At 39.6% G+C, this 24,027-nt stretch overlaps 2 protein-coding genes across 4 annotated transcripts in view; one reads left to right on the top strand and one right to left on the bottom strand.

The window, feature by feature from the left end:
• LOC131235577 (uncharacterized) overlaps positions 1-24,027 on the top strand; it is a 58,451-nt gene that overhangs the window by 24,388 nt on the left and 10,036 nt on the right. The window lies entirely within an intron of this gene.
• LOC131235576 (carbonic anhydrase 2-like) overlaps positions 1-24,027 on the bottom strand; it is a 29,599-nt gene that overhangs the window by 3,963 nt on the left and 1,609 nt on the right. The window contains exons 1-6 of one of the 3 annotated variants that reach the window (XM_058232783.1): positions 21,905-22,063; positions 7,496-7,557; positions 7,279-7,413; positions 6,726-6,774; positions 656-772; positions 501-554 (exon numbers count right to left, since the gene is read on the bottom strand). In XM_058232783.1, the coding sequence (XP_058088766.1) occupies positions 501-554; positions 656-772; positions 6,726-6,774; positions 7,279-7,413; positions 7,496-7,557; positions 21,905-21,949 (462 nt within the window). In that variant the 5' untranslated portion in view covers positions 21,950-22,063. Of the gene's footprint in view, positions 1-500; positions 555-655; positions 773-6,725; positions 6,775-7,278; positions 7,414-7,495; positions 7,558-7,966; positions 8,061-21,904; positions 22,064-24,027 lie in introns of those variants that run through there. The other 2 variants (XM_058232784.1, XM_058232782.1) reach the window with 2 other exon arrangements.

The raw sequence follows: 24,027 nt of genomic DNA, 5'->3' as shown, positions 1-24,027 counted from the left end.
ACGAACCCGATCAGTGACTAGGATTATCTTGTGGGTTAGATTTTTGGGTATCTCTCATCTGCCATGAGGCCCAACATATGAACAAATTGGATTAACAAAAGGCAGGGGCAGCACATGTATGATTTGTAGGGTCAATAAAATACTTGATGAAAAATTGTAAATGATATATCATCTATTCATGAAAGGTCTATAATACTCATGATTAAACGACTCCATGACTCAGACCGAGTTGTTAGGTCTCGAGTTGAGTCAGGAGTGAATCAGCCTAACTCATCCGAGTCAGCAATGAATCATCTAGGTGACTAAGGGTATCTAACTGTATCGGGTCCAACCAAGTCCGAGTCGACTCAGAAGAGTTCATCTGCTTCTTGAAACCATGAAGATATTCTTTTTTGGGTTAGGTACAAGCATTGGTTTGGTGGACCAGCCCTTCCTACAGCACAATCATTTCTATAAAGAGATGAAAGTAAAAAAAGAAAAGTAGAATATGAGTAAGTTACCTTAAGATGTAATACTGCATATTCTATAGCAGCCCCAGCTCCAGAGTATTTAGTCTGCAATACACAGCCAAGGTCCACATGATTCTATTAAGTAAAATAATAGCGAGGAATTAATGAAAAATGATTGGATTAATCTACAATAATGGCATCCGGACCTTGTCAAATGGTGGGACCATGTTAGCGATGTTTCGGACCATGAAAGCCTCTCCAGGCTGGAAATTGAGGATATGTGATGGGCAAACGCGGGAATCCGCACATGCGAACACCATGAACTGCAAAAGAGAGAAGGAAGCAATGGAAGTTTGTAAGTGAACCAGACATGGTACTGCTAAAATGCGCCATGGGCTGATTAAACATCGAGTTTGGGAAAAAGACTGTCCCTCAGAATAAGATGAAAGTGCATAGATGATACATTCATGGCATAATATACACTGTTGGCCTGGATTATATATTTATCAATGGCCAGGATATGCTCAACCAGTCTGATCAGATAGAAGAAACAATGACAAATGGGCCCATCCACATACCACCGAGACAGTTGATGATATGTTGGTGGAATAACTCGCTAAGGGTCCAGATTCTACATAAATGTGTGGCCCACCTGATGAATGGACTGACCTGATTTTTGTATATCGCCATCTTCAAGATGGGAGCCACATTTTGCAAGCTCAGATGCCCTCCACATGATAGCACGCAGTGGCTAATAGGTTTAGATGCAACAACTGGTGCATCCTTAATCTAAACAGACAATTTAATATAAATCATGATAAGGGCCATATGTCCAGTGCCCCCTCCTTCGGTTCATCACTTTACAAAGTCTCCTCTGATTAGATGAGACCCACTCAGTTTCTGGCCTTCAATGAGAAGAAATCCTTTGATAGACTGTAATATTAGAGTGATTTAGGGATATGGGCAATCGATGGCAGGGCCCACTGGATGAATATTTCTGATCATGTAGACATGACGTGCGTCAACCAATCAGACGTTGCTTCTGATGGAAGATCCCACGATCTCCCAATACTATCCACTCTTTTTTCCCTTTTCTTTTTTTTACTAAAGAAACCGACAAACACTCTCCACTCTTTTTATGCCCCAACTTTTCTTGAGTCCCCCAACATGGCTGGCAGTCTGGCACTAAAAGGGTAAGAAGAAATGGGAGTCATTTGATACTCTGATAAGGTAGGACGCTTGATACACAGTTACCCAGAAATTGCACACATGAACTACATTTACTCAAATTAAGCCCACTAAATTCTGGAGCCCACTGTGGCAAAATGCCAGTCATAAAATCAGAAGGGCTGAACAATGCCAACCTCTCATTCGTGGACACCGGTTTGTTGAAGGACCATTGGATATCTTTCATTTTTAACTGTCCAATGAGTGTCAACTGATCGATGCTTAGATAATCAAATAATCTTTACTTTTTGGTTCATGAAACATCTAAACTGGGGCCCATAATTTAGACAGTTTGATTTGAATAACTTGTATGCCTCGTACGACAATTTTAAAGAAATAACTAAGTGCCTGAGCATCATCCAACACACTCTGCCAAACTATCAAAGTTTTCTATTAAAAAAAATAAAAGAAAGAAAGAAGGAAAGAAGGAAAGAAAGAAAAGAGAAGAAAGAGAAAGGAGAGTGGAATAACAAAAGAGCTAAAATCACTGCTTTTATCCATGGGATATTCTAGGGTCTATTCATGAAGAACTTTAAGTAGTTGCACATTTCTTGTGGTGGTTAGAAAACCAAGTTGGGGCAATAACAAGCTGTCACTTTCTTTTCTTCAACTTATCATGACTTCTTTCTCGAATGCTCGGCACACGTGTACGAGATCCAAACCGACAATTGGATAGGTATTATATAGGATGTCCCAGTGCCGTGACCCAAAAATCAGATTTATTTCACAATCCTAGCAATAGTTTAAAAACACAAAAGCTAGACTGGACTTGAAGCACAACTGATTCGAGCCAGCTCAAAAGAACTTGGGAAAGTTCCTCACAAACTCATTTGAGTTTTTCAACGATTCTTCAATATTATTTAATATTCAGAAAGTACAAGTAATACGTAACTAATGTCAAGTTGCGCAGAGTTAAGTTTTTCTTAGAGTTTGTGTCGAATTTTCTTTTTTCGAGTCTAGTCAAGTTTTGGAGTTTTAACCGAGTCATGAGTCATGATCAGATCTAGTTTTTCTCAAGTCTCAGTGAAATCTGGGTGAGTCGAGTCAACTCCGGTTGAGTCAAGTGGGGTTTTAACCATGATCCTAATCACTTGTATTGGAGCACGTTTTGGTTTTTCCATTTGACATCCATTTTAACCGAGGGTCAGGATTGTTCAACAGGTGTGGTATTTTGGGTTCTGCCAATCAAAGGTGGGCTCTACATGGTGATCTTGCTCAATCTCATACAACTTTTTAAGGGTGTCCACAAAGTAAATGGATAAGCGAAAGAAAGTTATAAACATTCTAGGATTTTCTCTCATGGTATTATTAATCAATATTCTGATGTAGTGAAAGTCGCAGACACTTTCATGACAAAGATGGACCGAGAAGGTCAGGAGGCAGGAACGATTTGGACCATCATGACCTTAAATTAGTCGTATCTCACAAACCGGGATGATTTTTTTGACAAATTATATATAATTTTAAGGTAGGAGAACTTACTTAAGCCAACCAACACAGTGATGCCGGGCTGCCCATGCTGGATTTTCAAGATTCCATCAGATCGACGGTCAAAAGTCACATTTAGTTTCATTTTTACTATAAATAGTAAGTTTTAGTTCGAGTATTACTTTTGATCCTTTGAGTGATAAAAGTCGTGCCCAACATTAAAAGTTCTTAGAAAAGTTAAGAGAGTAACGTGGTTGGGCTAAATTAGACAATTACTATTTTTGGCCAAAAATCCTGAAGCCTAGTAGGAATAAAGTGTCTATAAAACTCCATTCTAGGTTTGAGTACCTTATATAAATAGTTGTAATTTAGTTTTCTATTGTCAATCAAATTATTTCGAAGTTATTAGGAATTAGTCCTGCTTTTATCCATCGTGGATTCAATTACGTCACTCCCTGTGTCATATTCAATTACTAAGAGCTACCTAAATGGGAATGGACAGCTAAGGTACATGGGAATGGACAGCTAAGGTACATTCGGCTCGAGCTAAAAGACAGGAACATCATGGCCCACAAATTAATATTCCGTTGTTGCATTTTTGGCTGTGCTGCGTTTCAGATTCTCAGCTTCTAACCGACAGGAATTAACAGGTCGTGATGGATCCGTATCCTAGCATTTGGTTAGTCTGTAAAAGTGAGGCCTCTGGTTCAGCAATCCAAACGCTGATCTAATGGGCTTTGCAGTGGATGAGGGAATGCTCTTAAGATCTTCCAAACTCAAAGATATTGCAATAAAGAATCTTCACTATTTCTTCTGGGTAATTTATATACATTTTTTGTTAGCGAACTAACTATAGCCCATTGATTGAAGAGTTAAGATCTATCAATCTATGGGTCCTTACTCATGCCTCGGTGGTAGAATCACAAGAGTTTTAACATGTGGTCATGGGTTCAAGTACCCATTGTAGTGAAATCCTACTGTGGCGTGAGTGCATAAGTGTGTGTGAGGTGTGAGTGCACGTATAAAAATAAAAATAAAAATAAAAATCTTTCAATCTAAAGGTTTTTGGGGAATCCATCATCAACAATGGTATCCATGAAACCAACAGTCTGGATCTGAAGTACATGTGGGGCTTGTGTTTTTCTATTGGTATACTATTAACAGCTTTGCTTTATGAAGGGGAGCATGGATAATTAAGGGCAGCTATTTGATAGTCTAGCAGAGTTTGACACTTGATACACTAGCACTTAGAAATTGTACATGTGGCATGCCTATCTTCATATTAAACCGGAAAGAAATTGTGGAACGCACTACCGTTAAGTCAGAACCCCAAAACAAGATTTGGTTTATCAATCCTAACCTCTGATTCTTGGAGACCTGTTTGTTAAGATATAACCATTGGGTATTTCAATCCTAAAGTCAGATGCTCAAAACAGTGTAGGTTTTTTGTTCATGATACATCTAAAGTGGACCCATAATTTGGACAGCTCAATTTAAATTACTTGTATGTCATGTATGCAATTTCCTGGTGATTTTTAAGTACCTGCGTATCATCCATCACTCTCGGCCAGACTATCAAAGTTTTTCTCTATCTTAACACCAAATGCGTACAAATCTCTTTCAAAAAGAAAAGGGCCAGGAGCACATGAGAACGCGACTTACCGCAGGTGAACTCATCATGGGGACTCCATACTTACCAGCATGGAGAACCGTGCGTGTACTGACCGTTGATCAGGGAGGGACCCTAGGTTTGTGTTTTCTAGCTCAAGAATCAGGCCAGTCTGCTCATAAGGTAGGCCATCACTTTACAAAAGGATATGTATAGTGATGAAATTTCCAAAGGTCTGCAATAAATACAAGTGGGCCACTCTGCCTGAAGGTTTGTGTTTTCTAGCTTAAGAATTAGGCCAGTCTGCTCATAAGGTGGGCCATCACTGTACAGAAGGATATCTATAGTGATGAAATTTCCAAAGGTCCGCAATAAATACAAGTGGGCCACTATGCCTAATTTTGGGCCAGAGCACATATTCAGTGAGGCAGCCTATCTAATGAACGGCCCCGATCTTCGCACGGGAGCCGATTTCACATTTCTCCGTAAGTGCCAAATAGGAAGTAAAAGGTTGCAGGCATTTTAACAGCAGAAAGGCAGTACAATTTATAATGCTACCGTCCTTGCAATACGGAGAAAAGAACAACAGTAACGAATGAACATCGAAAAGATGCGATCATGGCTGGAATTACACAGTACATTGCAGGATTATGGAGTATTGTGGACATGCACATTCCCATGGCCATGGGCCTACCTCAATGTTAAACACCCAAATCGTGGGACCCACTTTGTATGGTTCAAAAATCAATATCCACACTAGATCAACCAGCAACAGTGTATGTTCATTCCCAGAGGGCGGACGGTCAAAAAGAAAATCAGAGGGCGGCCTAAAATTAGAATGCAAAATGTACACTAACTAGACCGTTGGAATCATCAGATCAATGTGATCTTTGGGTTATTGGCAATTCTCAGTGATTCTTATGATTTGATCGATTTGGATGAGATGCACGCATGCCACCTGGACTGTATCCATGCACAATCCTGTACAGCTACGCTTTTACGAATGCATGATGCTGATCCACATGCACACCATCAGAACGTAGTCACAGCAGACATGCACTCTATCCAAATCGAGCAAATTTGGGCATTGCCGATGATGATGGTTAACACATTAAATGGGCGTTTTTCTGGTTATGATGGTATTATTATCTTGCCATCCACTGGGGCCCACATGCTGAGTGGTCCTATGATCAGAACCGTCCATGTTCTGAAGTGATGACTCTGACCATCAGTTGCTACACATGAATTTAGAACAATGAAAAGAAGGTTTTCAATCTCTTGCATTCAACTCCTAAATCAGTGGCTAGGATCATCTCAGAAGCGTAATTATGTGACGGTCTGTTATTTATGATGGTAAGAATATAACTGTCGGACGCGGATTGCGTCCTACCCCCGCCCGAACGGTAATCCGTCCAGGCGGGGATCTGTGGGTCCCACCTGTAAATGTTTTATCCACGCCGTTCATCATTTTTCTAAGATCAATTTATGGTATGAGAGAAAAATGAGGCAGATCCAGGGATTAAGTGGACAACAAGGTGGGGATTGAACTTCCACCATTAAAAAACTTCTTGGGAGCGGAGAAGTTTCGGATCAAGCTGATATTTGTGTTTTCACTTCATCCACTACATGACCTTATGAATAGGTTGTATGGTAAAAAAAACATCACAGTGGCCCTTAGAAAGGCTTCAACGGTGGGTGTCATTATCACTGCAGCTTCATTTGGTGTGATCCACTAGAGCTGTGGACCTGCTTAATTTCTGGGATCATACCTTAAAATAATCTTACAAAATCTATGAACGGCGTGGATAAAACACTTACATCACGGTGGGCCCCACAGAGCCCTGCCCGGATGGATTACCGTCCGGGCGGGGGTAGGACGCAATCCGCGTCCCACAAGCTCGCCCGTGAGCCAAAAGGGGCAAAACGAGCTCTCCGTATGCCCGAACACTATTTTATCGAATTGACAAAAGGACCCCTGCAAGGTTGAGAGGTGCAGGGGCAAAGATTTTTACCTTGGGGCTCTGACCTTTGGAAAGCTCGTCGAAGAGTTGAGGATTCTTCCTGCAACACAAACCCCGAGATCAAAATGAATTGAGATGGTAACGGAAACTTATACAGTAAATTCCATGATTCCCAGGGGTATTTACGTCATTGTCCTATTCCGTTTTCATTGACTATCCAAAGGGTGCGACGCGGATTGCTGTTGCCTCAGTAGATTAGGACCATCCACATGCGCGCATGCAGGTATCGGACACGTGGCATGCATGTCCAACGAACCGTGGTGGGCCCACTACTTGTTCATCACAACCCAAAAACCATGGTGGCCATCAACCAGATGGTAAAACGAACTGTAGTATAGATGGGGTGGGAAATTTGATATTTCCATCCCTAAAACCGCTAATTTTCATAGTTCTTTCCTACGAGTTAAGTCTTAATAATATACAGTACGACTGTAATTCTCAATTATATGTGAAATGTGAAATGACTCAAATGCCCTTACACAATAAAAAAATTGCCATGCGCGACACAAGCAACCATGGCATTTCTGACGGAAGAAATACTTACTCGTACTTCTCCTTCTTGAAGTACTCGAACCCAGTTTTTACCCTCTCCAACGGGTTAAAACCGCTCTGCGCCTGTAACTCGGTCGTCAGCCGCTCGATTTTCTGCGCTGCAACCGGTCCAAGCTCCTTTTTCTCGCTACCATAAACGAATTTTAAAAAATTAATTAAATGAAGCCGTATTTATCATGCTGAGAATTGACGAGAAGCAGATCTCTCACCTCAGCAGCTTCTTCAGTCCATCAATCGCTTCTTCGTACGATTCTGTCCCCATATCTTCCTTCTGCAATACAAAATTTCAAATAAAATGAAATTACGTTTTTATATTTTCAGAAAATTAGAGAAAATTGCATATTCTATGGAAAATGGATTCCCACTGAACAAGAAGATCCGCTGCAACAAATCGCAAGAAACGGAATTCGAGAGAATTAGATAATTCGCCAGAATCTAAATTCCAAATCAGCTTGAAAACCAAAAGAAGAAGCTCGGATCGACTCTATTCGAAGCGGAAAATCAGAAAATTACAGAGAAATGGATTCGAGATCCGAGAAAAATCGATTCCGATTGCTGACGTGAAATTCAGATTGGAGCAAGGAAAGATAAAAGGAATTGAAACCAGCAGAATTTCTATGAAAATTCGTTTTTCCTTTCTTTCAGGTATTTCTCCGACGAGAAATAGGATCGGTACTGACCTTTGGAATTTCCGCGCTCTAAAATCTCTGGCGAAACGGTTATTCATGCAGTCTAATGAGACTCCATTAATATAGAATCGCTAACCCTGGTTAGTTTTGAACTAACTACGGGTAGTTAGGGATGCAACCGTGGTTAGATAAACAGTGTTTCGTCTGTTGCGCTTGACGTACATTGCTTAGTTTCGGGACACGTGGCTCTGTGCTCAGACGATCAAGAATGTCCATCTGGTGGGAAACGTAGATATTTACACTGATGTCAGAATTCTAGATGACTGATCTATTGTATTCATTAAGTTTTGGTTGGTTTTTTTTTTGACTGTTGATTGAAAGTCTTTTAAAAGTATGAATGAAATCATCAAAATAAGTTATCTTTGACGTTTTATTGATCATAGATTGTAATGGACGGTCTAGATTTCTTATCTCTTAACAAATATTTTCCTATCATAGACCGGTCATGCGATGGGCGCTCATTCGTTGTGGGACGGATGGGGCGACGTATGGAAGGTGTAACGGCGACTCTGTCAAGGGGACGCGGATTTCCCTGCGAAAGCCTTTCGCAGGAAGTTCCTGCGCTGGGAACCTATGTGGGGCCATTGTGATTTTTATGAGAGATCTACCGCGTCCATTCGTTTTTTGAGATCATTTTAGGACATAAGGCCAAAAATGAACCGGGTCCAATCCTCAAGTGGGCCGAAAAAGCGAGGATTTAACGTCTACAGTTGAAATATTTGTGGGGCCAAAAAAGTTTTGATGGGATCATCCTGGCTGTCCAATTGATGGGACAAGATCCTGCACGGACATTCTGCGTTCTTCACTGAAAAGGTTAACGGATGATCCGGATAGGATCACTGGAAATATGTATTATTAATACTCCGGAGGAACGTGATGCTTCGTAAGCATGCACTTAGAATGTACACGTGGCATATACTTAACTCATCAAACCGTCCAAATTGTGGGGCCTACTTCAGATGATTCAACTAACCAAAGGTTACTCTGAAATTATGTCGTAACTAGTGGATTAGTCGACATTAAAGCAGAAAGATTTTAACGGTCTAAATTCAACAAACAAATGTACTTTCATCGGAGTTTACGATCATTCAACTAATCTCATTTTAGGTATGTGGCCTATCTAGATTAGGTCCCAGGATTTGAACGGTTCAATTTTAGCTAAAGTTTTTGTAAAGTCACAATTATCAAGGCATGTGTATCAACTATCACATTACCAAGCTGTACCGTTGCGAAACGTAGAAACAGATGGGCGGGTAAAAAGCGGCGACCTCTTCATATTTTTCCAAGAGCCATCCACAGATACGGCCACCAAGTTAACGGCCAGGATCTAACCACAAATAGAGCCAAAAATATATATATAATAGGACACCTCTTGAGGGTTCGAGTACACATAGGTGGTGAAATCCCACTACGGCGTGAGTGTGTGGTGGTGTGTGCGCGTGTGTAAAAAAAAATAAAATTTAATAATAATAGGACTACTGTCTGTATGTAAAATCCAGCAACAACGATTTTCAACGCGGACTTCGTCGTGGCGTGCGGTTCTGAGGTGGGCTGCTTCTGATTTTCACATTTGTTTAAGACCTGACAAAGGCTCACGTTGGGGCTCACATGGATAGATGATGATATGATAGGAACCGTCCATATTCTTAAACCAACCGCGGATGGGCCACATTCCAATTCAAGCTGAACCGTCCATTATCTGATAATCGGAACCGTACATATTTTTAATTCAACTATGGATGGGCTTCACTCCAAAATTCAAGCTGAACGGATGACTCTGTTGATTGATATGTATATTTTAATTTCTACCGTTTAACACTAAAAATTTTCAACGGTCCACAATTAAATTCACCAATCAATGGTCAGGACCATCCTCTCACGGTGATTACTGATTCTGCCCATAAGCAGATAGCGAACAGAAATGGACGGCTCCAAATCATCCTTCCGTGAAAGTGGGGCCCGTGGGGCGATGCATGCTGGTGAACGTCAGTTGCTACCTACCCAAGACGAAAGTGGTCTACTTAATCTGCGCGAGTGCCTACCTCTTGCTTTTTAACGGGGTCGTGTGGTTCTTCTTTCGCGCGTAGAGATAAGAAAAGAAGCGAGTCTCCATCACCTTATTAACGGTGTGATGCGATGTGGGCCCCACATCTCACATCGTGCTGGGAAAAAAAAAATTAGCATTTGGGACCATGTGATGTGCGCCTTACATTCCATTACCATGATCATGGTGATTGAGACTCCCAACTGTTTCTATTTACTCTCGCATCATAGCATGCACCTGCCAAATGGCACATGTGGCGAGATCCAGTCCACTCATCCATGACCTCGCTCGAAATTACGTTGGCGTACCACATTCAATAGTAAGCCGCACATGTACCAGGAAAATGTAAACAAGTGGCCCACCTTATTAATGGAACAAGCTGATTTTAGGCCAAAGCATGTTCGTTGTAGTACCACCTGATGACTGATCCAGATCTCGCACACATCTACCATGTTGGTACACGTGTGCGGTATACCACCACTTTCGCTCCTTCTTCCAACGAATCAATTATCATATCTCAAGGACCTCATCACCGTCCATTCCTGATATGAGTCAACGGTTTGAAATACTTTATAAATGACCTAATTTGATGCATGAATGCCATGAAGTGGGTTGGTGTGAAATGACAAGCTCTATGAAATATCAAAAGGTAGATGAGAGTCGTGAACGGTACCAATGGTTTGTACCTTAGGGCAGTGTAAATTCCTATGTGGGCTCACCTATGGTAAAAGAGAAGACGGTTGGATGGGAGGAAACGGCAGTGTGTTACACCTGGCCCAAAATATAGCGGTGACCGAGTAATTACACCCATCCAGTTAAGAACATGAAAATGGACGGTTGGAACAAAAATGCTCTAACGGCCCAGGTTGGAAGCCCTTATTTGAATGGATGTGATCATCTGATCAGGGTTTATTGGGACCATGTTCCATTCACAGTGAAACCTTCCAAGCCAGTGATGCACTGCGATCATGGATGACTCACTTGCACACATAAATATCGAACGGCATCTATATACTGTGGTCACGTGGGACCCACTTGTCCCCATATATGGACGCGGATTGCGTCCTACCCCCGCCCGGACGTTAATCCGTCCGGACAGGCTCTGTGGGGCCCACTGTGGTGTAGGTGTTTTATCCACACCGTTAACTGTTTTTCTCAGATAATTTTAAGGTATTAGCCTAAAAATGAGTCAGGTACAGGTCTTAAGTGAACCACAGAGTGGAGATTGAACGTCCACCATTAAAAACTTCCTGGGAGCTGGAGAAGTTTCGGATCAGGCTGATATTTTTGTTTTCACTTCATCCACGTCCACATGACCTTATTAATAGGTTGGATGGTATTATAAAAAAAAAAAAAAAAACATGGTGGCCCTTAGAAAGTTTTCAACGGTGGTGTCATTATCACTGCAGCTTCATTTGGTGTGCTCCATTGGAGCTATGGACCTGCTTCATTTTTAGAATGATATATTGAGATGATCTGAGAAAAGCGATGAACAGAGTGGATAAGACACTTACATCACTGTGGGCCCACGGAGCCCTGCCCGGACGGATGGTAGGACGCAATCCGCGTCCCCCGTATTTATAGCTTGTCCAAACAATATATGGGGAACAGAGCATCCTCATATTAATAAGTGCCGGACGCGGATTAGCTACGATCCCGGATCTAGCCAAGTGGGTGCAACCCTGGCAGTCAGGGCCACCTAGAAGTATGCGTTGAATATCCACACAGTCCATCCGTTTTTCGATATTATTTTACAGAATGGTCTCAAAAAATGAAGCAGATGAAAATCTCAGGTGGACCACGTAGTAGGGATTGAATTTCCATCTTTAAAATCTTGTTGGGGCCACAAAAGTTTTCAATCAAGCTGCTATTTGTTTTTTCCATTTATCCAGGTCTGTATGATCTCATCAACAGGTTGGATGGCAAATAAACATTACGGTGGACTCTTGGATGTTTTTAACGGTGGGCGGTCAATCACCCGTTTCCTTTAGTGTAGTCCATCATAAATTTATACCTGCTTCATTTTTGTATCTATGCCTAAAATAAGCTGGCAAAACGGATGGACGGCGTGGATATACAACGCATGCACGAAGGTGGTCCCCACTGTCAGGCTCGCACCCACTTGGCTGGATCCGGGATCGCAGCGAATCCGCGTTCATGCACACGTCAGCACGACGTGCGAGATGTGGACCCACCTTAGGAGATGGAGGGACGCGGATCGCCTCTACCAATCCGTCCGGGCGGGGCTCTGTGGGGCCCAAAGTGATGTAAGTATTTTATCCACGCCGTTAATCGCTTTTATTAGACCATTTTAAGTTATGACGTAAAGAACGAGGCAGGTCTAGAGGTACATATGACCACACAAAAGGAAGCTGCAGTGATAATGACACCCACCATTGAAACCTTTACGAGGGCCACTGTGATGTTTTTTTACTATCCAACCTATTAATAAGGTCATGTAGACGTGGATGAAGTGAAAACACAAATATAATCTTGATCCGAAACTTCTCCAGCTCCCAAGAACTTTTTAATGGTGGACGTTCAATCCCCACTTTGTGGTCCACTTAAGAATTGTACCTGCCTAATATTTTTCACCATACTTAAAATGATCTGAGAAAAACGATTAACGGTGTGGATAAAACACTTACATCACTGTGGGCCCCACAGAGCCCTGCCCGGACGGATTACCGTCCGGGTGGGGGAAGGACGCAATCCGCGTCCATGGTGGAGAGCGCGTACACCGATTATTCGGTGTATGTGCTATGCAATTCATCATATCCCCGTACACATTGATGCATGTGTCAATTTTGGAGTAATCACAGATCCACGGTACAGGGCTTTCCACAGATTGCTCGGGTTTCCGATTCTGAAAATTGGAATTCATAGATCAGTAATCCAGACCATTGGTCTTCCGGGGCCCACCTTATATCAACTGTTGCCTTCAAAAATTTCATCTATGGGACAATTCCAATACTTCAATTGTAACCTAAATATAAACGGTTGAAAGGGGAATATGCAACGGTTCACATTCAACTGAAGAAGTGTCCAATATCGGTGGCTAGGATCTTCCACTGTTGGAGAATTTCGTGCTATTATCAATCCACGTTGGAATGCAGCAGACCAATGATTTGGATTACTAATAGATGGGACCTTACAGAAACCCCAGTGTACTATGGAAAGCCTCTTGTCGAGGATACTGTAATTCCTCTGTTTTACAGGGAAAATTAAAAACTATCAGAATTCCCAGAGAAGTCCGAATTCCCAAAGAAGTACAACAGATAAGGCTTCTATAAATTCAGTGGTCCAACCAATGCAAATAATTTTTAAATGAAATGCTTGCACTATCACAACTTTTATCAAGAAATGATGCATCGATTAAGGGTGTTTGGTCACACGAAAATTCATTAAATATTGTGAAATTTTTCATTGAATTGTAAGGATTAATAGTGAAATATTATGAAATTGTGTGATATTTGGTCCAACCAAACGCTCCCTTAAAAATTGTATTTGATTCACCATGGTGGAAGCGGATTGTCCGTTGCGCCCGCCATAGGCATGTCCGTGCACAACGGCCCAAACTATGTGGGCCACCCTGGTATGTGTGTTTTATCCACGTTGTCTATCCATTTTGCCACCTCATTGTAGGACATTATCCAAAAAATATATGCTGATCTGAAGCTTAAGTGACGACACCATAGAAAACAGTAGGAATTTAAAAGCCACCATTGAAAACTTCCCGCGGCCACAGAAGTTTGGGATCTAGCTTATATTTGTGTTTTCCCTTCATCCATGTCTGTTTTACCTTATGAACAGGTTGGATGGGAAAACATCACAATGGGCTCTAGGATTTTTTCAACAGTGGACCTTTAATCCCCACCGTTTTCTATTTGTGTGGTCCACTTGAGATTTGGATCTACATTATTTTTGGGTTCATGCCTGAGATGATCTGGGAAAACAGATAAACAGCGTGGATAAAATACATATATCACAGTGGCCCCACAGAGCTTCGGCCACCCCGTGCCACGGGATATCCCTGTGACGGGTGCAACAGGCAATCCGCTTTCACCGGAAGTAAATGCTTCAAGAGAGTTATTTAATACTGTGTAAAATATGACACTTGGTACGATAAGAACTCAGAAATTCTAAATGTGGGGTACATTAATGCAAATTAAGCTGACTAAAATTTATTGGATTTCACTAAAGTCATGGTCTTAAAATATAATTGGTTAAACAATCATAGCCTCTAATTCGTGGACGCTTCTTTATTGAAACGGGACTATTAGATATTGGGTCCTTACGCTTGCTCAGGTGGTAGAGTCTCAGGGGTTTCAACACCCCGTCAAGGGTTTGAGTATCCATAGGTGGTGAAATTTCACTAGCGTGAGTGTGTGGGGTGTGCGTACATGTGTTAAAAAAAAAAACAAAAAAAAAAGACTTAAGCGGTGAAATTCCACTAGCATGAGTGTGTGGGGGTGGGGGTGTGTGTGCGTGTGTTAAAAAAAAAAAATAATTAAAAAAAAATCGTAATATTCAGTGCATTATACATTTTGATTGAGACCCATGATTTGGACAGCATAATTTAAATTAGTTGAATGTGATGTATGCAAGTAGCTTTACGACTATATGTCATAGATGATATTTTAAATTTGGACTCATAACTTGGACAGTTTGCTTTAATCACCTGAATACCACATATGCCGTTGCTAAGTGTTTGCGTGTCATCTGTCATGCTCAGAGATCAGAGCGGATTAGGTGCGGCCCCGGCCTCACCGAAGATGGTGCGGCTCTTACCGTGGGGGCCCACTTTTATGTACGTATTCTAAACCATGCCGTGCGTTTTGCCCGGTCATTTCAGGGCATGAACCCAAAAATAAAGCAGATATAATTCTCAGGTGAACCGTAACATAGGAAAAAGTTGTGATGCACCATTAATGGGCTACGAAAGTTTTGATTCAAGCTGATATTTGTTTTTTCCCCTTTATATAGGTTCATGTGGCCTTATCAACAGGTTGGATGGAAAATAAACATTACGGGGCCCTATGAAGTTTTTAACGGTAGTGTTCAATCACCACTGTTTCCTATAGTATGGCCCACCGGAGACTTGGATCTTCTTCGTTTTTCGGCTCATACCCTTAATTGAGCATGAAAAAAGGATGGAAGGTGTGGATATAAAATACATACATAAATGAAGGCTCCATGGTAAGGGCCGCACTTCACTCTTGACATTCTCTGCCAGAGTACCAAAGTTATAATTTTACTAGCAATTGATGAAAACAAAAAAAAACAAAAAAAACAAAAAAAAAACAAAATTACTTTACGAATAGTATTATTATTTTTTAATTAAAAATTATTTTCATCAAGCAAAATGATTGCTGGACTGATTTTACGGCAATTCATCATTCCACGTGGCCCATATGGATCATGGTGCATGCATGAATGATTCCAACCGCTCCCACACATCATCAAATATAGTAAAGCTGACATTGGGCTGTTTTGGACCTTACATGCTCTGTGGATAACATCTGATCCGTTGAAAAGGTGCATCACATCATCACGTGCACCCCCAACTCAAAATATCACGATTATTTAATCTTCGGGTTGTCCAGATCATGGACATTAATGGAAAACCCGTAAGCACCCAAATAAAGTATGGGGCCCACCATGCTTTTTGGATGACATCCGACTCATCCAGGAGGTACGAACCACTGTGAAAATGGGACCGCCAGAAAATCGGGCCAGTGGAATCATCAGGTGGACCCCACGTAATTTAGGGGTTCTTTTGGGCTGTTTTCTGTTGTTTTATATGTCGTTGCCCACCTGCTGATTGGATCTGCCCGATTCCTACGGTCAGATATCATGTTGCGGTGCACCACTTGGACGGTTTGGATGATATCCAATCCGCATGTGGAGCCCACAAAAACAGCCCTGTACTTGGTACTACGGTGCGCCAATACCCATGAAGGACGCCCCAAATAATTATGTATGAACGGTGTGGATTTAAAATCGGCCTCTGAGATCTTGCTTCGTGCTACGGTGAGAAATCCCACCATTGACAATTTCTAGGGGAGATTATCAAATTTTGACCTTTATTTTTGCCGCAAAATTCATGTGGATCTAAATTTTACTAAATAACGACTCTAAGAAATAAGAAAGGGAGTTTTACAGAATATTACTTTATTTATGTGATTATTTACATCCTGGTATATTTTTTAAAAAGGTTTTCAATAAGCCACCTACTAGTATAAGTAATTATCATAGATTTCTTAGCCGAAGTAGGGTCTGACATTAGCAGCAGGGGTGGGCCCCACCGTGATGTTACGTGAAGTCCATCCCAACCAAGAGAGCATCCCCATGCCACGTCAGGCTGATTCATGATTAAGTAGGCTACACAATTAAAAATAGTGTATAAGGTAATGCTCATTTTTCAAATTGTTTTCTTTGGTGTAGCTTGTGTAATCACGAATAAGCTTTATTTTTGCCTTCGTACCTAAATTTTAGCGTGGAATCTATGGCTGAAGTGGATTTTATATAATTATCATGGTGGATCAGTGAAAATTAGGAGTGGATGACTCTCTCTTAATTGCATCCTTTAATGTGATACTTGAATCACATGTTAACTTGTTTTTTTTTTTTTTTTTTAGCTTGAGCTTAATGTAAAATAACATGTCTAATGCATGGAGTGGATCTTACATACACATCACATTGGATGCCATAAAATTCGAGGGATATCAAGGGTGGGTATATATTAAAAGTTTCACACCTAGATCCAAAGCTCAAGTGGTAGAGTGAGAGATACCTTGTTTCAACACTGACGTCTTGGTATCAATTCGGGTGAGATCCACTCTAACTATTAGATGTGTAATCTCACGTTAGGCCTAAGGATAAAAAAGTAGAGTGACATACAACTTAAAAGGGACACACCTAAGGAAACAATTGGGAGAGCGACATCTACCCTTAAAATTTTCAAGGCCCACTGATATTTACATAAAGTCCATTCCAATCATTAGACGCTACACCAAAATTTAGGCTTGACCTAAAAATAAGATTCATCTATTATTCAAATGGGCCACACCAAGAGAAATAGTTTGTCAATTTCGAGGGCGGATTTTTTTCTTGATTTTTTTTCTTAAGCATAATATAGGGTGATGCATCTGGAGATCATCGGGATGGATTTTACGTAAACATCATAGCAGGGCTCATTCCATCCACTAACCCCTTGCTAGAGGGCCAACCCAATTTCATTAAGAAATTTATGTGAAACACTCTGTTGATAACCATTAATCAAGTAGCTTATTGAAAATATTTTTGAAGATGATGTGAATAACATATTAATGAAGTAGTATTTTGTAAATTTTCTACTAAAAATAAGACTGCCATTATATGGATAAAATTATAATTTTTTTTCTTTTAAAAGTGATGAAGTCGAGAATTGTGGTGCTAACATTGTACGCGCATGACACCCAACTCATCCAATAAATAAATCCTATCATGAAGATTGGACCAATGGCAGATTCAACAGAAAGGCATATGTTGAACAAATTGGAATACGCATACCACGTGGGCCTTTCAGTTTTGAATTTTATTACTTCTTAAAGAAGTATATGAGTGTAATTTCGTATTTTCATTCCTTAAAAATCACTACCTCATCAATTTATTTCATTCTCCAATAATTGTTGCCTAGTAAATTCAGTTTGCAAGAGCATTATTGGTAAAATCAGCATTTTCGTGGTTAAAATCCCAATAAATTATTTAAAAATATTATATTGTTTATAAATATTTTAAAATTTTAAGTATAATGTAAAAGTGAATCAGTTTTACATTTAAAATTTTTGTCATATCAAAATCAACAAAAATAAAATAAAATAAAAATAAAATAAAATTCAGAACTTTTGGGATTTTCTCATGCCGTTAATGCAATAATATATTTTCATCAATTTATGACAAAATATCACCTTGTTTTGAAAATTCTGCCAGCTTACCTCAAAAAATTAAAAAATAATAATAAATAATAAAACGTTGTACATGTTTCTTCCACCTTCCAATAATGGTGAGGAATCTTAACGGACGTTTTAAAATAGGCATTTTCAAACGAGTATTTTTGACATTGTTCATATATTCCCCCACCAACCATCTCATGTGACTCTTGTTGTGCATTGAAGTCACACCTCATCTTAGAAAAATAGGACAGCCATCGTGCAAATATAGACTTTCTGTAGCTCTTGATCTCTGGAATTTCTCGTGGGGATTTTCAAATTTTTAATTTTTCTGGGGATGTCATAGGAAAATCTGGCTAAAAATGAAATTTTAAAATGCTTATTATGAATTATAAATAATTTTAAGCTTTTAAATATATATATATATATATATATATATATATATATATATATATATATATATATATATATATATATATATATATATAGAGTTATATAATGAAATACTTAGAATTTTAAATATGATTTGACTTAATATCTGGCACGAGAATTCAAAATCTAGCTGGTGTTTGTCATAATGGCTCCAAAGCACTAAACTATTAAAATGAATAGAGCTAGATGTTTGTTAGAATACATATTAATGTCTAATGTCTTGTAGTATCATTCATCTATACTTAGCAGTTGGATTGGGTCCTTTCCAACAACTCTAAGCCGTTTATGTGATGGACTTACTGTGGGCGTGGATATCTAAAAAAAAAACTCTTGGTTTTTTACCGCAAAATTCCTTAAAATTTTCTGATTTTACTTAATAATGCCTCTATGAACCAAAATGGCAGGGGAAGTGATTTTTGAAGAGAGAAATTACAATAACACCTAAGGTCTTCTTCTTTCTTTAGAAAGTGGTAAGGTGGAGAATTGTGGGGCTTATGTGGTATTTGTATGATATCAAACTTGTCCAATAAATGTAATCCGACGTGATGTTCACGAACAATAATTTGGTCCATCTAAATATAAGGTGGGCCACAATATAAAAAATAATATAAACCACTCAGAAATATCAAAATTCACATTCAGCTCATGTAATAATCCTACTGACAAGATTTTGATTCGTTGATTATCATGGTGTGTTGCATATTAATAGGTTGGATGTTATATTGTAAACTCCTCATCCAAAATGAGATTAAATTACTCTTAGACTTCGACAAAAATTCAATCAAAATGTTTAGGAGAGACTCAGAACCCATTGAAAGACCCTACGAGTTAGGCAAGTCTTGGAATAACAGATGGACCAGTTCGACAGATCAAGGGCTTGACCTATCCAATCTTAATCAAATCGTCCGAACCATCCAAAACACGAAACGTGCACCACTCTGATAAAATCATTTCCAACCGGTACGGAAAGCCGTAAAATTTCATACGACCCATTGGATAGGAAAGGGTACTTGGCCCGACCTAAGAATGAGCAACGATTCAGATTAGCAAGCCTGCATCTCATTGAAATAAGATAACGGACAATTATCCAAATTGTTTAAAAGCTTCGGCCATGCACACCTTTGATCAAGCCACATTTGCCCAACTCAAATGATAAGAAACTCTAACTGGACAAAGTTAAAAGAATCCTCAGCGCCTCCCAAAAATAACTATCAGACTCGATCGGCCAAAACCAAATCCAAAGAAAAGTAAATAGTGGTCATACATCCTCGCTCCCAAAACCATGAAAATCCCGTGTACGTAGTAATTGGCACATGAAAAAGGTAAATTTGAGCACCTATCCACACAATTACCCTCATTCGTAGGCCACCTTTTTTTATTCTTTGATTGTCATGACAGCCGATGAAAACAAGCCTTTAAGCCATAGGCACTCGTTTAAGGACCTCCTATCTATGCTTATTTAAACCACACCGCAACGAGCACTTAGGGAGTTAAAATCAGTAAGGGAAATGCTGTCAGCGTTAGCAAAACATCATGAAGGATTTTGGGGGGTTTTAGGTGTGTAGGATGCACGTGTATCCTTTACCTAAGGTTCCAAAGTATCTGGAGATTTTCAACTACATAAGAGTTTTGCCCAACTGAAGATGAGATTCTCGATCAAAGAAGTCATAGAAGACATGGCAGGATTGAAATTAGGGATATTAGAGCATTCCTTTTATAGAAAAGGATATTTGTCTCCCATTTTCCTTCTCACATATTAAATCAATTTGCATTTTATTTCACACATCCCAAGAACATTGGTAGTACACAATCACTTTTATTTCATTTTTGCAATTCTCTTCTTCTACCTACATCCTTTTTTTATTTTATTTGCTCACCTATTGGTTAAACCCAAATAAGTAAAGCTACATACTATTTATTTCCTCTTTTGTTTTACCTAAAATTTTAAATCCTATGAAGTATGGCTAAATATAATGTAGTTAAAGTTATGACAAATCTCTTAAAAATTGCTAAATCCCATAAAGTAGATTATGCATATAATGCTGGCAAAAAAAGGTACCTAACCCCTTTTTCTTTATCACAAAGGCCCTTATTTAGAATCTATAGTCACATATTAACTGCGAGAGTCACCTAAGCTCAAGCGATTTTATGGTTTCCAACCGGTCATAGACTTTAAGCTTTATTCAACTAGTAGCGACTCTAAAATTAAATGTATTAATTTTTATATTTGAGTCAATACCACACCCTAATTAAAACCAACTCAACAGTGGACAAAGCCAAGGAAATGAGAGCGTACACTCATGCATGAGCGTTCACACACATAAATAGCATGTGGGGCTCCAAAATTTCCTAACTTCATTACCTGTTAATAAAGTGTAGGTCTCAAGTCCAACTAGTTGGATGACAAATTTTAATCTACACTAATGAAAACTTCCACGTTATTAAGTTCTTGCGACATCCAGCCCTTCCAATAAGTTGGCCCCATCATGAAGATCTCATAGTGTAAAATTCATCCCTATCTACTCATTGAGTGGGCCATACCATATAAAACAAATTTCATTCATTAATAAATAGCAAAACATAAGTGTGGTCCACTCAATGATTCACTATTGTTGAGTTTTTCAAAATATGATTTCCACGATAGGGCCAACTTATTGGATAGGTTGGATGTCATATATACATGAATGGTTGGAAGTTATCTATTGGTTGGACTATTACTTATACTCCAACCAGTTGGAATTGAGACCTCTTTTAAAATAAAAATAAAAATTATAAGAGTTCTTTGATAACTTCACTTCTCAGAGCACGACTGGACAGCAATTTTTGGATAAAAAACATCCTATAAACTTTTATATTAAAATATCTCAACTCTCCATGTTCATAGAAAAAGAGTCAAGGGATAAAATATCAATATCCCAGATTAAGGGTGTGTGTGTGTGTGTATTAAACTATCCTCCATCAATGGTGACGCCCATCACATAAAGGATTTGAATCTTAGACAGATGACTCAAATCCAAAGGCTAAAGTCCTAGGTATCCTGTAGCAATTCGTCAGGATGTATTCTATCAAAACTCATACATGAAATCAAAATCCATGCATTTAGAATCCGAAAATAATGATAAAAAAACAAATTCCAATATAAAAGATGGAACATGACCCCACACTGTGAAATTGCACACATCATGAAATCCCGATACCAAGAAATAATGACGTGACAAAAATTCCATAGATTGCAACCAAATGAATTGAAGTAAGACCAACATTGTGAAATTTGTGGACCATCCAACATGTGCATGTTTGTGCTTGTGAGCTGTGTCTCCATGCACGTGTATGCATATGCATATGCAAATCACAATGACCGTGCAATCCTAACCATTAAAAAATGGCATGCAAAAATAACCGACCGGATTTAGGCAATTCTTGAACACCTTTTTTTTTAATGGTTGGGATTGCTCATCATTGTGGTTTTAGAGAGAGAGAGAGAGAGAGAGAGAGAGAGAGAGAGAGAGAGAGAGAAACCGGTGTTTGGTGGGAGAGGGGGCAGCAAAAACAGGAGAACTTCATATAAACGCGTGGGTGTTGGAGATGAAGAGACTTTTAGTCACGAGAGAAAATGAAAGGACGTTGGCATGCTTTTTCAAAGAGATATACAGAGGCTATGTGGCACCTTTCATGCACCAAAACCATCCAACGTTGTGAGTAGCTAAGGGATTTGGATATCACACATCCTCCCAAGCGAGAGGATAAGGAAAGAGAAAGTTCATTCAACCAGGACTTCTAACCTAGAGATGAGGATTGGACGTTCCAGATTTAACATGAAAGGCCCATATGTAAACGATCAGTAGCTACAAACATCTAGCCTTTTTTTATGGATGGAACATGCCTGACGTGTTTGGCTGTTTGTTACATGCATGACATGCCATGGGCAATGATCACAAGCGTTTGGAATGCATGGTAATTACAGTACATTTGAGCTTTTTGGGGCCCACCCATGATGTTTGTGTAATCCAAACCATGAATCTGATGCACCTCCTCATTGGTATTGTACATCCCAAGAATCATCCTTATCAAGAACTCAGGTGGGATACACCTTAGGGATGAATGTACAATTACGCCTAAAACCTGTATATTCACTTGTTATGGCCCACTTAGTGGGGTGCATAACAGATGCCTTCATCCTAATGGGGTGCACCTTATATAGGAGACTTCTGGCCTTTCAATTTGTATCCTCAAAAAAGACGGTCGAGATGAAAATATATACAGCGGTCCACATTCAACTGAGAATATTCTTAATATTGGTGGCTGGTATCTCCCAATCTCCATCCATGAGGGACACAACAGAGCAGTGGTCTGGATTAGGGAAGAGTAGGCCCCACTTGTAGTAATTGAATACCCGAGTGTACAGTGCAAAGCTCCATATGATACCCGATAATTTATCCGAAATAAGAGGCTACACATCATTTTCTTCCATAGTTTAGATCCTGATACGTTTTAGCTCTGTGGGTTCACTGAGATGTATGAATGACATACAAATATTAGTCCTAGATCCTAAAATTCAGCCTGATACTTAACTCAGGTGGGCCAGACCAAAGGGAATAGTGGGGAGGGTGATCCCCACCGCAGGAACTTCTAGATGGGATTTATGGTCAACCATCTTGTATACATGCCATCCAACCCTTTCATCAGCTGCGTCCAACCAGGATAAAGGGAGAAACCAAGACTTAGGCCATTTAAAAACTCAGCTGGGCTACACCACTTGAACATATAGGTCTATATGTAATTGTACAGTTATCGGTGTGATACTTCAAAACTGATTTGTGAATCAAAATGATTCATGTACTGTAAAAATGGGGAGTTTCACCAGATGCATGGTTCAGATTACAATTAAACATGACAGGTGGGGCCCCGCAGATCTTGAGAGCATGAAAACTACTGTACGTTCGAACGTACTTAATCAATCCCCATATATTGTTGAGACAATGCCGTACAGCCGCCTATCTTTTAGGCCACTGACAAATAAATGCCTGCCTTTAGATGATTTCCATATCAGTACCTATGCTTTTAAAAATATAGTCAAGTTAAATAACAGCTTATTTTACTTTGGTTTAGATAAGTTGTGTATGGATTTGATCCTTTTCAATGACTCGTATACACTAAGACCAAAGTATTATCCATTTGTACACGTGATGGCTAAACAACACAAGATACAACTATTCAAGTCGTTTCACTCATGCTTAGAATGGAAGCACTTCATTACCCACGAGCCTCTTATTCATTCTCATGTGATCACTGTGAGAGAACAGGTCAAAATAGAAAAACTCATATTGGATTTAAGGATTTTGAGTGGCTTTATCAATATTAGAAGTAAATTGGGCAAAGGCTTCTAACTTTGCGAATTGAGCGAGTTCATGCATACGTGTGCGCGCATACAATGAGAAGTGCCTTCATTGCGCTCGGCGGACACCGGAATGCTATCTAGCACTTACGCCCAGCTTAGCAAGAGTTTAAGGCCGCAAAGGAGAGGTTTATTTATAAACATGAAGAATTCTCATCTGCTTGCCTTGCAGAAGCTCCATTTTCACATGTAAAAGATGATTTTATCCTTCCATGTAATGATAGCAAGTGAGGACGAACGGAGAACT

The sequence above is a fragment of the Magnolia sinica genome, chromosome 19, assembly GCF_029962835.1.
Source record: "Magnolia sinica isolate HGM2019 chromosome 19, MsV1, whole genome shotgun sequence".
In the NCBI taxonomy this organism is placed as follows: domain Eukaryota; kingdom Viridiplantae; phylum Streptophyta; class Magnoliopsida; order Magnoliales; family Magnoliaceae; genus Magnolia; species Magnolia sinica.
This window is presented reverse-complemented; position numbering and strand designations above follow the sequence as displayed.